We start from the raw sequence: 14,546 nt of genomic DNA on the forward strand, positions 1-14,546 counted from the left end.
CTCGGGACCCTGGTCTCCACGCACAGTGAGCTCATCAGAGGGCCAGATGTGACAACAAGGGTGTTTGGACTAATATGTCCCCTTCCATTTCATGATAAATGAGGACATTTCTTGAGGCAATGTTCTAACCCCCAGGAATAACCCTGGTGACTGTGATTTCAGACACCATGGCAAGCTGTTCAGGGAAGAATGATCTGAGGGGCATGTGGGACACTGGTGGCCCCTCAGATTACACTCACCATGTCCTCCTCCTCGCTGAATGAGCATCCAGTGCAAGGCTGCCATTGCTCTCTGGCTCAGCTGTCCTCTGTCCTCTGCAAGGCCTTCTTTCCTGAGCGCACCTGGAGGGCCCTATGACTCCCTCTTCTGTGCCCCTGTGCTCAGGCTGGGGTGACTTTCCTGGGACATGCCAGGGTTTGGGGCACAAAGGCCAGTGCTTGGTATGTTTAAGAGGACTCAGTACCTTATTCTCCAGCAAAGAAGGCTGAGGAGGACCTCCTCTCTCAGCCTCTGCCTCCTACTGTCCAGGTGCAGAGCTCTGCTGTGCATCCCAGAGCAGACCTGCAGTCTCTTGGAGCCTCCCTGAGATCAGCCCAGGATGAGGCTCTGCCCAGAGGATGCAGCCGGTTTGGGGTCTACTAGGACTTAGCTCTGTCCCTCACTCCCCAATCTCTTTTATTCTTATTCTCTGGTTTTAGCCAAGAGTTTTTGAAATTCGCAACAACCGAGGCTATCCAGAGGACGGAAATCTTCGAGTACTGCCAGATGCTGGGCCGCCCCAAGTCCTTCATCCCCTCTTTTCAGGTAACTGAACCCGGTTGAGGGCACCAGCTGAGCTGTGCAGGCTCTGGGCAGCTGGATTCCCAGCTTTGCGTTTGGCACACACTTCCCGGGGCTAAGGCATCGACCGTGTTTCTCCTCATTAGTGTGAGAATGGGGAGGTTAGGGTTTCTTTTCATGTCCCCTAAAGGTCTACATTTCACAATATGAAAGCGGAACCTGGCAGATGCCTCTCTGCTGGAGGCTCCTGCCTCACTCCAGGCACAGGAGAATCCTGCTTGCCTTCTGGGCCGCCTCCTCCCACATCACCCTCTCTCCTCCTTCTCTTGCTGCCGCCTCTTCCTCCTCCTCCTCCTCTTCCTCCTCCTCCTCCTTCTCTTTCTACTCCTCCTCCTCCCCCTCCTCCTCCTCCTTCCCCTCCTCCTCCTCTTTCTCCTCCTCCTCCTTCTCTCCTTCTCCTCCTCTTCCTCCTCCTCCTCCTTCTCCTCCTCCTCCTCCTCTTCCTCCTCCTCCTCCTCTTTCTCCTCCTCCTCTTCCTCCTCCTCCTCTTTCTCCTCCTCCTCCTCTTTCTCCTCCTCCTCCTTCTCCTCCTCCTCCTCCTTCTGTTTCTCCTCCTCTGCCTTCTCCTCCACCTTCTCCTTCTCTTTCTACTCCTCCTCCTCCTCCTCCTATTCCTCTTCCTCCTCCTTCTCTTTCTACTCCTCCTCCTCCTATTCCTCTTCCTCCTCCTCCTTCTCTTTCTACTCCTCCTCCTTCCCCTCCTCCTCCCCTTCCTCCTCCTCCTCCTCCTCCTCCTTTTCCTCCTCCTCCTTCTCCTCCTCCTTCTCCTCGTCCTCCTCCTTCTCCTCCTCCTTCTCTTCCTCCTCCTCCTCCTCTTCCTCCTCCTCCTCCTTCTCCTCCTCCTCCTCCTCCTTCTTTTCCTCCTCCTCCTCCTCCTTCCTCCTCCTCCTCCTTCTCCTCCTCCTCGTCCTTCTCCTCCTCCTCCTCCTTCTCTTCCTCCTCCTCTTCCTCCTTCTCCTTCTCTTTCTACTCCTCCTCCTCCTTCCCCTCCTTCTCCTCCTTCCCCTCCTTCTCCTCCTTCTCCTCCTTCTCCTCCTCCTTCCCCTCCTCCTCCTTCTCCTCTTCCTCCTCCTTGTTCTCCTCTTCCTTCTCCTCTTATTCCTTCTCCTCTTATTCCTTCTCCTCCTCCTCCTCCTTCTCCTCCTCCTTCTCACCTCCATAGCAGCCTGCCCAGAGGGAGGCCCAGGGAGTTGGATGCCCACCCAGGGCACTTGCCCTTCCCCTCCTTCTGACACTGCCCCTTGGCCCTCCTTCCCCACTCTGTCCTTGGCCCTCAACCTTCTCCCCTCTGAGGGCTTCAGTGGGTCAGGTGGGGCCCATGCTGAGGTTCTGTTCTCTCTTCTCCCCTTCTCTACTTGGTGTCCATTGTCACTTATATTCATGGTGACTAATGGCGATAATCGCATCCTCCTGTGCTCCCAGGTCCATGAAGCTTCCTCTCCTCCTCCTGCTGGTGGACTGTCGTGCAGCCCTCTGTGGCCTTGGCTGTGGCCTTGGTGCCATGGTGCCTGCACTCTGGAGCTGGCCTGAGCTGGAGCCGGTTCATTTCTGTAGTGCACTGGAACGGAGCTGGACCCAGGGTGACTGCTCTCACTGTCCAGACGATGGCGGCCACAGCCAGGGCCCCCTTTGACATTTTTTTAAACATTTATTTTTTAGTTGTAGTTGGGCACCATACCTTTATTTCACTTATTTATTTTTATGCAGTGCTGAGGGTCCAACCCAGGGTGCCTCACAGTGAGGCCAGGGCTCTGCCGCTGAGCCACACCCCAGCCCCTCCCTTTGACCTTGAACTCACATTGCCTTCATGTTCTTTCTTTACGTGGCAGCTACCTGATTTCCCTACTGGAATTGTCTTCTTTAGGCAGAGACTATTTCTTTTCTTAATTTTTAAAAAATATTTGTTTCAATTAGTTACACATGACAGTAGAATGCACTTTGATACCTCATAAATAATTAAGTAAAATTTCTCATTCTTCTGGTTATACATTATGTAGAATCCCACTGTCACATAGGTATATATGTAGGTAGGGTAATAAGGTCTGATTCACTTTATTATCCTTCCTACCTCTGTCCCCTTCCCCTCGCTTCACTCCCTGCTGGTGGGACTGCAAATTGGTGCAACCATTATGCAAAGTGGTATGGAGATTCCTCAGAAAACTTGGAATGGCACCACCCTTTGACCAGCTACCCCGCTTCTTAGTTTATACCCAAAGGACTTAAAATCAGCAAACTACAGTGATGCAGCCACATCAATGTTTATAGGAGCTCAACTCACAATAGCTAAACTCTGGAACCAACCTAGGTGTCCTCAATAGATGAATGGATAAAAAAATGTTTTACACACACACAACACACACACACACACACACACGATGGACTATTACTCAGCTTTAAAAAAGAATGAAATTATGGTATTTGCTGGTTAATGGATGGCGCTGGAGAATATCGTGCTAAGTGAAATAAGCCAATCTCCAAAAAGCAAAGGCTGAATGTTTTCTCTGATATGTGGATGCTAATTCACAGTGGGCGGTGGGTAGGGAAGAACTGAAACCTTTTCTGCTGACTCCTTGTGTCTCCTTCAGTGCTGGGTATTGAGAGTGTGCACAGCAACAATAACTGCACACACACACACAACACAACCTTGGAACAAATGATTGTAGTATTATAAAGAAATGATGCGTTGGGTATTGCCTCTTCCTTCAGAGACCGACCAGAGACCGACCCCTCCCAGCAGACATTGCCCCTCAGCTCTTCCCATGGCTCCCCTAAGGGGGGAGGCTGGGGGGGGCACTCTGGCCTCTTTTCACTGCCTTGTTTATTTGTCCCAGTGCTCAGTGGTTTTGGTGCTGCTCTGGGCTGATAGTGATGAGAGCAGCTGGTTGCCCTGGGTGTCCCAGCTTCCTGGCATCCTGCTACGGTGCTTCTTGTGCGTGATCTCTAACCCTGTGGGGAAGGCAGGGTTAACTCCCTCCCACTCCGTTTACAAAAGAGGAAACTGAGGCGCAGAGGGTCCCAAGTTATCGATGCTCTTCTCTCACATACCGTGTGTTGCAAGTCTTTATATGGGTGATCTCACTGAATTTTCACAACGACCAAAGGGGTAGGTGGCATGACGAACCCCATGCTGCAGTAAGGAAACGGAAGCACACAGAGGTAGGTAACTAGTTACCTAGCCTGTGTCAAGCTTGGCTGTGATCGGGTCTTCTAGCACCCAGTCTTTGGGCTTGGTCCTGCTTGGCCCTCGTGCTTGTGTGAGAGCGCACCTGTCTTGTCTGCACCCGTGGGCTCTAAGCCCTTTGTGCTGAGGTCTGTTTTTGCCTCTTCCTGTGTGTCCTGAGCTTGGTGTTAGGCTCTCTGGGATGTGGGCTGCTGGGGAAGAAGTCAGTCCTCCCGTGTCTTTCCCCAGTGACCAGGGCCTGGGAGGGTGAGCCGAGATGACCCCATCCTTTGCTCTATAATGTAGGAGCTACTGGCTGGATTTGGAGCTGTGCCCGTGCACAGATAAAATGCCCCGGATGGCACAGGGCCCTTGATATCTGGATGCCAGAGCTAGCAGAACCAGCAATCAGCTGACTTCCAAGAAGTCTTATCTGCGTTTCTCTCTGTCCCTGCCTGGATGGACTCACCCCAGCCCCTTCTCTTCACAGGTATATAAGCTCCTTTATGCTTCCCGTCTGGCAGATTATGGCCTGGCCTCCCAGGCCCTGCATTACTGCGAAGCCATCGGCGCAGCTGTCCTGAGCCAGGGAGAGAGTAGTCACCCTGTGCTATTAGTGGAGCTCATCAAGGTGAGTGTCTCAAAGGGTCCTCTGCAGGAGTTTTATCTTCAGTGTTCAGAGAAAGCTATTGTAGAGCAGCTTAGACTTCACATTTCTTCTTCTTTGAACATGCTGCAAAATTGGAACCCACAGCTGTCTTTGACCACATAAGCGTGCCCCGATGTGATAAGCACAGAGAAGGATGTGCTGGGTGGGGGGTGGTGAGATCTGGGGGCTGGAAACCAGGCATGTGCTCCTTGAGACATTCATTCTTGCATCTGCTTTTCTGGTACAGTAAAACAGTGTGCCATTGTGAGTTGTTCTAATCACAAAAGCCAGCATTAGAAAATATATTTTAGTTGATTAAAACAGGAAATGATCCTTATTAAAATGCCTTTAAACGCATGGAATATTTTATCACATATGGGATACATTTAAAAAGAAAACAAAAAACATATCAACCCTTAGTTCCTGGGGAAGTAAACAACAATCAGGCAAATAGTTGTTCCAATTAATTGAAGAAAAATCCATTAGCTGTGGAGCAAAAGGCAGCTTGTCCTTAAGGTTTTGCTTTGGCTTAGAGGAGGCCCACGTTTTGGATTCTGTAACAGGTAAACCTTGTGGTGCTGACTTCCTGTTCCCTGAAATTTCTGGCAACAGGTTGATGATTGCAAGGGGCTTTGGGACCCAGGATGGATGATTGGGGTTTGGGGACATGATCATGGAATGAAGCCTCTCAGTGACCTCAGCCACCTGGGAGCTGTTAGAAGTGCAGGTCCCAGGCTCCACCCAGGAGGCTGGAATCAGAATTAGCCTTTGTAACAAGGTCCTGGGTGACTCCTGTGGGCCCTGAAGTTTGGAGGCCCTCTTACAGAGAAATGGCCAGGAACCGTTTCTCATCATATTTTGTGTAGTATCCAACACCAAAATGGGCTACTTGTTTTAAGTGTGCTGCCATTTTGGGAGGGCATCTGCTGGATCTCCTGTTTCTTGTTCTTTCAAACCGAACTTACAAGTTACTTACAGCTCTTTCTCCTTTCCGCCCCTTTCCCACCCTCTTCCCTGTCTTCTATTTTTCCCTCTCTTCTTGGCCCTTCTGGCCTTCTGGAAACCCGGCACAGCTGGCAGAGAAACTGAAGCTGTCAGATCCTCTGGCTTTAGAAAGACGCCGTGGGGACAGGGACCAGGAGCCAGATTGGCTACTTCAACTGCGGAGGAGGCACAGGGAGCTGGAGGTGAGGAGGAAGGAGCTGCGTTTCCGTCTTCACTCCCCTAGAAATAGAATAAGCTCACCAAGTGCCTGCGGAGCCTCCCACCGTCCCTGCTACCCAGGCTGTGTCCTGGGAAGGGTGGGACTCCCAGGGACCTGTGGCTGCTTCTCTTCCCGGTCTGAACTATGTCTGCATGTGACACAAGGGGGCGCACTTCCAAACCACTCTTGCCACCCTTCTCTGAGGTCCCAAAGAATGTGTTTCGTGACCATCAAAGCTTCCCCATCTCTGCTAGGAACAATGGATCACAGTGGACCTGTGTCACTTTCATGTAATGTAGGGCAATTGCTTAAAAGACTTCCGGGCCTTTTCTTTGTTCTGACAATTGCAAAAGCTGTTGGCTGTAATCAGAACCTAATTGGAGCAGGGCCTCCCCCATTTTCTTTCTTCCACTCTGCTCTGAAGAAAGGACAAAGTGGATTTTTAAAAGCATGCAGCCTTTTCTCCCTCCTTCTGCTGCGGACTCTGAGGCCTACAATTTAGTTCTTTCTATCTGCCCCTCACTCTGGGGAGAATGGATGTGTTGGTTTGCGGCCATCTCTGCTGCTCTAGCTGCGTTGGGAGACCTGGGAGCCAGTGTCCTGGGCCCTGAGCACGCAGTAGTCCCCTTTCCTTGTCGCTTCCACTGGAATTTTCTTGTTGACTTAATTTTTCAACGATCTTGTCCCCTGTCCTTGTTGTTCTTAGGCCGCTTAAAAGGATTTTACTTTATTTTGAATAGCAAAAGGCAGCAGGAGACGTTGGAGATCCTCCTTCTGCTCGCTCAGATATTTCAGGAGCCAGAGGAAGAATCACAGGTATCCAAAACGATGCACGGACACTGGATGGGACTGTAGTAGATGAGGTAGCTTAGGAAGTGCCACCCTTGCGTCCCCATTGCTCCAGCTGCTCCCCCATAGGCTTCTGTGGGTCTCACACCCGGACACTTCTAAATCCCTGCGCTGTGAGAGTTTCTGTCTCATAGTCGGGCTTCTTTTTTTTCTGGTACCAGGGATTGAACCCAGGGATGCTTAACCCCTGAGCCACATCCCCAGGCCTTTTTATTTTGGGACAAGGCTTCACTAGGTTGCTTAGGGCCTCACTAAGTTGCTAGGGCTGGCTTTGAACTTGTGACCGCCTCAGCCTCCTGAGCCTTTGGGGTCATGGGCACCTGCCACTGTGCCCAGCTCACAGTCAGGCTTTTAAGTGCCTCTTATGCGTGTTGCTTCACCTATATTAGTGCCTTCTCCCACCTGGATAAGTTTCTTGAGGCCAGAAATCATAGGTTACCTGTGTCGAAGGTGATTGCTGGGACATTGGACGCTCTGGAGATTTTGGAGCTCTCGGTTGCCATCTCACCATGAAATAAGTGTGTTTCAAAGGACGTCACCCCTGTTCCTCCTTCAGGATGCCTCTGAAGGGCTGGTCAGCAGGCGTTATGCCCTCAATTACCTCCATATCCTTTTCCCCAGTTACCACCCTGGTGGGGTCAGGCAAGGGCTCTCGTGGCTTCCCTCCTGGCCATGTCCAGCCTTTGGCACTTCCTTCAGGGAAGAGCAGAGGGGTGGAGAGAGAGGAAGAGGGAGAGAGGAGGGCCTTGCTTTCTGCTTCTGGGATTTGCCACTGAGCCACAGGGCTGCGGAGGTGCAGGCTGGGGGGAGCCAGGCTGGTGTCTCAGGATGGCTGCTTCCTGGCAGCCCTGTCTGCTGATGCCTAGTGGAGCAGTGGGCTAGCGGCCTACCCCAGACCCCGACCTTGTGGCCCGGTCACTTCCCACATCCACACCTTAGGTGTATCTTATCAGCAGGGTCCCTTCCAGGGCAAATGTGCTCTGATTCTTTAAAAGTAAGGTTGTGGTTTCTAAGGTCCAATTTGTTTTTTTTTTTTTTAAATATTTTTATAGTTGTAGATAGACACTATATATACTTATTTTTAAGTGGTGCTGAGGATCAAACTCAGAGCCTCATACATGCGAGGCAAACTCTCTACCACTGAGCTACAACTTCTGCCCCCAAATTTGAGTTTTTAACTAGAAGTTTCCTGGGTTTCCAAAACCCAAGTCCATTAGGAACTCCTTAGTGGAGAGTTATCCCAAAATTAAAAGGTGTGGCATTAGATGGGATGGTAATTTTTTCCTCCTGATCCCTGGGTTAAGGACTCAGAGATCCTTCTAGGAAGTGGGGAGGATAGTCCTTTAAGCAGCACCGAGAGGTGTAACTGTCATTCTGTGCTTTGCTAGTCATCACTGAAGCCACGCCAAGGGCTGGTCCTTGGGACTGTGTTCTAAGAGGACAAGGGCAGGGAGGTTTCTGATGTTATTAGTCTTCAGATGGTGCTCTCAGTCTCGCTGTTTCTTTGCCTTTCATCCTTAGACACTTCCTGCCAGGATCTTTTGGGACATCAAGGCCACTCAGAAGTCCCTGGGTACCACTCAGCTCCGTGGCCAACACCTGAGCAGATGGGCCTCCCTGAGCCCAGCCCACAGCAGCCCTTCCCCCTGCAGCAGGGCCCCTACCCAGTGGGAGGAGGTTCAGGGCACATGGAGGCGCCGGTGCCTCTCTACTCGGTTCCTGAGACCCGTCTCCCAGAGCCCAGCAGTGACAGTGGCGGTGACAGTGTGGCAGTGACAGGGGCTCCTGGAGGAAGGGCCTGGGAGGAAGCACTGCAGATACACCCTCCCTCTGGTAAGACCTGCTGGCCGGTGGATGCCTTGGGAGCACAGCTGTGGTGGGAGGAAGCCGGTGAGGGGGGTGCAGGGCCTGGGAGGAGGTGGGGTTGGAGCTGGGGAAGGCAGGGGCGTCCCAGGCCGCCTCTCCCCTGGGACAGGTAGAGCAGGACACACAGTCCCTCCCGCCCTCTCCTGGACCACCGAGTCTCCAGGGAGCCACTGCAGGGTAGAGAAGTCAGGAAAATGCCACCTGTGCCTCGTTCACATGGCACCGCAGGGCAGGCCTGGCCGGACCCTCTCCCTGAGTCCTCCTACACCCAAGAGCTCATTGTCAGGGACTGTGGCAGGAACCTGTGCCCCTGTCCCAGTTCTGTTTCTTCAGGTCCAGGAGACCTTGGACAGCAGGGGCTGAGTGTGGGGGATCGATGCTGGGTCATACCCGCACAGTGCTGGGAGCCACAGGGGAGGACTAGATTCTTGGACCTTCTAAAATAAGACCCTGGCCAAGATGGAGACTTCCATGGAGCGGAGGCTGGGGGATCCCTGTCTCTCGCTCCCTGTTGCTCTGATTTCCCAAATCCCAGCGTGTCCTGGGGTGGCTGGCCACACAAGTGGGCTTTGCATTTCCTGTGACCTCCTTGTGGACACAGGCTCCTTGCTGCTCTGCTGGGAAAATCATCTCCCTTCTGCAGGATGGGGGTGGGAAGCACAAATGCGGGTCACTCTCCTTGTTTCTGTTTGGTGCTACAGGAGAGAGCGCAGCATCCCAAGACACCTCTTGGCAACTCGATGATCCAAAGGACATTTCCAAACCTCAGGTGAAAGAACAAAGCGTGAGTGAGGACGATGCCTACTCAATGGCCCCGGGAGCTTGGCCACACTCCAGCTCCTCCCTGGTGTGGGGAACGTTCTCTTCCGCGTCACACCTGGTCTCTTCTGATTCTTTCCACACAGTCCTGGAAGTTGGAGGGAGGCTGAGTTCTTGCTTATGCTCAGCCCCACCCACCTGTGCTCTGCATGAGGGAGCAGCACAGCTGGCTCAGTTCTGGCCCCAGGGACCTCTGTCCCTTTCCTGCCTCATCCTCCCAAAAGCTCTCAGAACCTGCGCCCCTGTAGGAGACTTTGATTTCTATTTCCTTATTTTAATTTGTACCTTGCTTTATATCAAAGAAAGACCTATGGCAGCTGTGACAGTGCCCGTTATGTCTTTTCTCCTTGGTGGGTCTGGGAGGTGACGGAGGCGGCCATGTCTGATTAATCATCCCATCCAGCTGCTGATTGAATGTGCCCCTTCGCTGGGCATTGGGCAGCTTTGGTACCAAACTGCAGATGTTGTGTTAGGAAATGAGCTCTAAGTGCCTCAGGTTCTCTGGTTGCTACGTTTCTTGGGCTTGGGGGTCTCTGTGGGTTGTTTCCAGGCCCTCTTCATCTTCAGTAGTAGCTTCCCTGGCTCCTACACCAGGCCTTGGCGTGGTTCTAGAGCAGAAGCAGAGCAGCCCAGACTCCCCAGGGTGGGGGGACACGAAGGCTGGATTTGACACCAGCCTTGCCTCAGACCTTCAGCCAGTCATTTGTATTTTCATGGCTAAGACTTGCTTCCTCCTCAGTAAGATACGGACTCCCTGAGACACCGTCCCTTGGATTTACTGAGTAGGTGGGGCGAGAGAGAGCGTGTGTGGAAATATGCTGTGTGACCTGCCAAGTGCTTATGCAAAGTCTGGGTCTTTATCAAAATCCAGGCCCCACCGGCCCCCAGGGCGCACAGTTTCTCTGAGAGTTCCACCAACTTGGGCCAGGAAGACCAGGAAGAGTCCTCTGAGGAAGCGGATCAGAAACCTTCCCCAAATGCTGCAGAGAGAGAGAAGCCGGGAGACGTGAAGGAGAACGCGAAGGTGGAGGGACTGGACCTTCTCTTCCCATCCTTCCTTCCTCTTCTGCTTCCTTCCCAAATAGTGGGCAGAATAGGAATCTGGAGTAATCTGGACTAGGGAAGCGGTGTCCCCTTCCTTCCAGCCTTTGTCTCTCACTGGGGGCAGTTAGTCTCACAGTCACTGGGGGGAAAGGAATCTACAGGCCATAAAAATCCCTCTTTGCCTTCCAGAGCTCAGGATTTGGCTGGTTCAGCTGGTTTAGGTCGAAGCCCACGAGCAACGTGTCACCCTCTGGAGAGGAGGACACCTCAGACAGCACGGACTCGGAGGTAACCTCCGTGGGAGGGGAAGGGAGTCCCCTCCATGTGGGCCTTCCAGGGGACATCTCTCCAGCTCTGTGGAGCTGTGGGCTGCATCTGACTCCACCCTAGCCTGAATGAAACAGAGTCTTTGCATTGGGAGGCGATTGTGGGAAAGAAATTGGTTCTGGGAGGGCGAGGGCAGATTTCAAAAAGTCTCAATGATCAGGACAAAGGATTTTAACTTCAAAAGACCAACAGGAGGGAGCTGATCTGAATTACTCTGAGTGGAGTTGCAGGCCCTTTGGGGAGAGCACCCCAGTGGCTGGTGCAGGCGGCGACCACTGTTGCTGGTGTGGGACGCATTGCATGAATTTGTTAACCACCAATGTCCTTAGTGCTGCCTTTCTCCACAAAGCAGGAGCCCCCCAGAGCGTCCTCTCCCCACCAGGGACTCTCACCCATGCCTCTTCTTGAATCTCCACCTCTGCCTGGTGCTGGCGCCTCCTCCAGGGGCACAGGTACCTACGACCTCTGGGCTGCCTGTGGGATCATGGTGCTCTTGGGGGTGGAGGTGCCTTCAGGGAGTGGGGACTCCTCCCCAGTCCTGAGCAGAGGGAACGGCTTTGACTCTTTGCCTTCTAGGTGGGGGAGACCTTGGAAGATCCTCGTCCAGTGGGGAAACAGCCGAGGGCACTGGAACTGGGGGGTTCTCGGAGCTTGAGGTGAGCAGCCCCCTGGAGCCGAGGCCTCCGCAGGGCTGTGTGTGTGGGTGAGCCTGGGCTTCAGCGTGGCCTGGAGGTGTGCCGCCTGTGTGGGGCTGGCCCGTGGGGAGTGTGGAGAGAGTCTGCATTAGTTTCTTCGGTTGATATGACAAAGCCCCACGGACAGGAGGGCTTAAACAGCAGAATCGATTTCTCACAGTTCTGAAGACTAGAAGTACAAGATCAAGGTGTCGGCTCTTGTGCAGCCTTGCTGCTTGGCTTGGTGACGGCCGCCTTCTCCGCGTGTCTTCTCGTGATCTTTCCTGTGTGTGCCTGTGTTCAAAATCCCTTCTTTCTAAGGATACCAGTCATGCTGGGCTAGGCAGCCACATGGCCCCTTTAAAGATGCCATCTCAAGCACAGTCACATTCTGAGATATCAGGGATAGGGCTTTGTCATGACTTTTTGGAGGGACACAATTCAGCTCATGCAGTTTCCTTAGGTGGGTTCTGGAGGACGCCTCTCTCCCTGCCTGGGTGGGGGCTGGAATCCACGGGTGCCCTTGGCTGGGGCTGTGATCAGTTCTTCATGAGTCCTCCACATCACTAGGGATTTCCTGCCTGTTGCTAGGAAAGCAGTTTTGTTTCTTGAAGCCTGATTAGAGCACTTTGGAGTGTTTTAGGCCTTCTGCAGGATGTGGTGTGCTTTTGGACTCTGGCTCTGTCTGCCTGCTCGCTGCAGGTACAACAGCACCTGAGCCTCTGCACTGCTGGCCGGATCTGGGGGTGGGTTGAGCCCACTTGAGCCACGTTTGTTTGCTGTCAATGTCTTGAGTTTTAGGAGAAACCTTCCTCTCCAGTTGTCTCATGCCAAGTCGATGCTGAGGGAAGGCTTTGGTGTTCTCACTTGGGCCACTCACTGGGTTTCCATTGTGTTCCTTCCCAGGGTGTCTCTTCTGAGCTCTATTCCAGACCTGGCGTTCTTCCTCCACCTGCCTTGAAGGGGGCTGTTCCGCTCTACAACCCATCTCAGGTTCCCCAGGTAAGGACGCCCTCAGCGGGAGGGTCAGGAGCACAGGTTTTGAATGCAGGAGGCCTGGGTTTCTCATCCGCTGTACCACTTACTGTGGGGACCTATGTCTCAGCTACTGCGTCTGAGGTATGGGATTATTAGAAGCTACCTCACAGATGTGAGTGTGAAGTGCTTTGTACCTAGAAGATACTCAATAAATGAGGGCATTAGAAACACTGCTCTTGACCTTTAACAGGCTTGATTTGTGAGAGCCACAGTTGGTGCTGGTAGCAGTGGTGTGCGTATACAATCCCTCCATCCCGGGGTGAGAGGAGCCAAGCTCCCTGCTCCTTAGGGACTTGGGATTTAACTCATGCTAATGTGGCATTTGGCCTCCCTCTTTATACAATCAAATTTCTTTTCACTGTATTTGGGAGGTGAGGGTAGATCATGAGAATACAACCTTGCGAAGCCACCTGCAGCCAGAACATTCTAGATAGACACTGGGTGTGTGCCTGTGTGTCAGACCTGAGCAGAGTCGTGCTGGGAGCTGTGCTCTGGCCTAATGTGTGTTCTTCTTTTTCAGCTCCCCAGGGCTCCCAGCCTGAGTCGGCCGAGCCGCCTAGCTCAGCGCCGCTACCCAACCCAGCCTTGCTGAGAAGGAACTTCGTCTCCAGCTCTTCTCTCAGGAGCACAGCTTTTCTATTGCTCTGCCTTCCTCAGTCCCCATCCGCTCTGCCATGTCCAGGCCCTCAAGATAGCCATGCCAGCCTGTTGCCTCCACTGGCATTTGGTGGCAAGGGAACAGGATCCCCAAGGGACCGCTCACTCCAGGCTTAAGTCTAGCTTCAGCACGGTGGAAACTCAGATGGAAACTCAGATGGAAAATCTGGGTATAAGAGGAGCCAGGAAGTGAGCAGAGTGTCATGGCAGCTGCCCTTGAGAAGGAGGCTTGAGAACCTCAGGAAAAGTTAGGTCCCCAAGAATCCTGTGGCTCACATCGTTGGTGACCCCGCTGGGTGCTGCAGCAGGGCCTCAGAGCAACATTCCAAGAGCACATTGACCCCCCCCCTCCCCAGGCTTAGTTATAGAGAGTGCATCATTCCAGTTTGCAAAGTTTTTACACTGCAGCTCGATCACTGCTGCCCTTCAAGGATTCCCTCTTCAATGACATTTCAGCAATTTTCCTCCTGGCCCTAGTTTTCTGCATATTTTCTCTGTGGTTCAGATTAATTATATTTCCTCTCACTTTCTTAGCTGGTCCTATTTTTTCACATTCTGGCATCTGGCTATCAAGTTAGATTGCTGTAGGCATCATATTGTCATGGTAACTACTGAACCTAATGATGCAGATGGATGGAACATCAGTATAATAAATGATGGAAAACGTTTCCTAAAAATTCATCCTCTCCATGAGAGGGCAGGAATGAGTGTCTGATACTGTTAATTCTCCCTTCCTACCTCAGCCTTTTGCAAATTGATGTTCGGAAGTTCATTGGGGCCAGAGAGAGGAGGTGGGGGGATATCTTGGAAATTTCCATTTCTCCTTTCAGACCCAAAATAGGAATGATTTTTGCTGTTTGTCAGACTTGCTGACAATTACTCCTCACAAAGAACAGTTTTTTTTTGTATGTGTAATTGTACATACGGGTTTTGTACTTTAATGTACTACAGTTCTGATGTTGATAGCAATTAAACCCAGATAATTTTATAGAAAATGCTTGTCTCTAGCTGATTTTTGCAGAGGGAGAAAATACATTGATGGGCTCTTCCCTGAGTCTTTCTAATAATGGTTTTATTGTGTGGCCAGGTGTGAATAGCTGGAGAGAGCCTTTTGTTAGAACCCAGGGACTGGTCCTCTTAAACTTCCAAGTCTACTCCAAGTATTATCATTTTTTTTTCAATTCAAAAAATATGGACAAAAGCTCCTTTGACACAAACCAAGTCACTTCACTAACTAAATGTTGCATGTTCTGCTCCTTAAAAAGTTTGTCACCTCTTAAATTAGAAAATGCATGCCCAAGTGTTTTGCATCTAGAAGGCTCTCAGTAAATGCCTGTGCCTGTTCTTCCTTAAAAGGCTGCAGCTGCTTCTGTTGGTATCCTGACACCTAGTGGCAGTTCTGTGGCAGGAGCTTGGAGT

The 14,546-nt window shown here is 52.0% G+C and overlaps 1 protein-coding gene across 3 annotated transcripts in view; it reads left to right on the forward strand.

Moving 5' to 3' along the window:
• The window catches only part of Sec16b (SEC16 homolog B, endoplasmic reticulum export factor), a 34,484-nt gene extending 20,472 nt beyond the window's left edge, over positions 1-14,012 (forward strand). The window contains exons 14-25 of one of the 3 annotated variants that reach the window (XM_071619750.1): positions 699-804; positions 4,491-4,631; positions 5,723-5,836; positions 6,594-6,669; positions 8,224-8,535; positions 9,270-9,352; positions 10,259-10,411; positions 10,621-10,719; positions 11,108-11,210; positions 11,335-11,414; positions 12,339-12,434; positions 12,991-14,012. In XM_071619750.1, coding sequence (XP_071475851.1) covers positions 699-804; positions 4,491-4,631; positions 5,723-5,836; positions 6,594-6,669; positions 8,224-8,535; positions 9,270-9,352; positions 10,259-10,411; positions 10,621-10,719; positions 11,108-11,210; positions 11,335-11,414; positions 12,339-12,434; positions 12,991-13,062 — 1,435 coding nt within the window. In that variant the 3' untranslated portion in view covers positions 13,063-14,012. The remainder of the gene's footprint in view (positions 1-698; positions 805-4,490; positions 4,632-5,722; positions 5,837-6,593; positions 6,670-8,223; positions 8,536-9,269; positions 9,353-10,258; positions 10,412-10,620; positions 10,720-11,107; positions 11,211-11,334; positions 11,415-12,338; positions 12,435-12,990) is intronic. The other 2 variants (XM_071619751.1, XM_027934940.2) reach the window with 2 other exon arrangements.
• The last annotated feature ends 534 nt before the right edge of the window (positions 14,013-14,546 follow it).

Source organism: Marmota flaviventris, chromosome 12 (assembly GCF_047511675.1).
Source record: "Marmota flaviventris isolate mMarFla1 chromosome 12, mMarFla1.hap1, whole genome shotgun sequence".
NCBI lineage: Eukaryota > Metazoa > Chordata > Mammalia > Rodentia > Sciuridae > Marmota > Marmota flaviventris.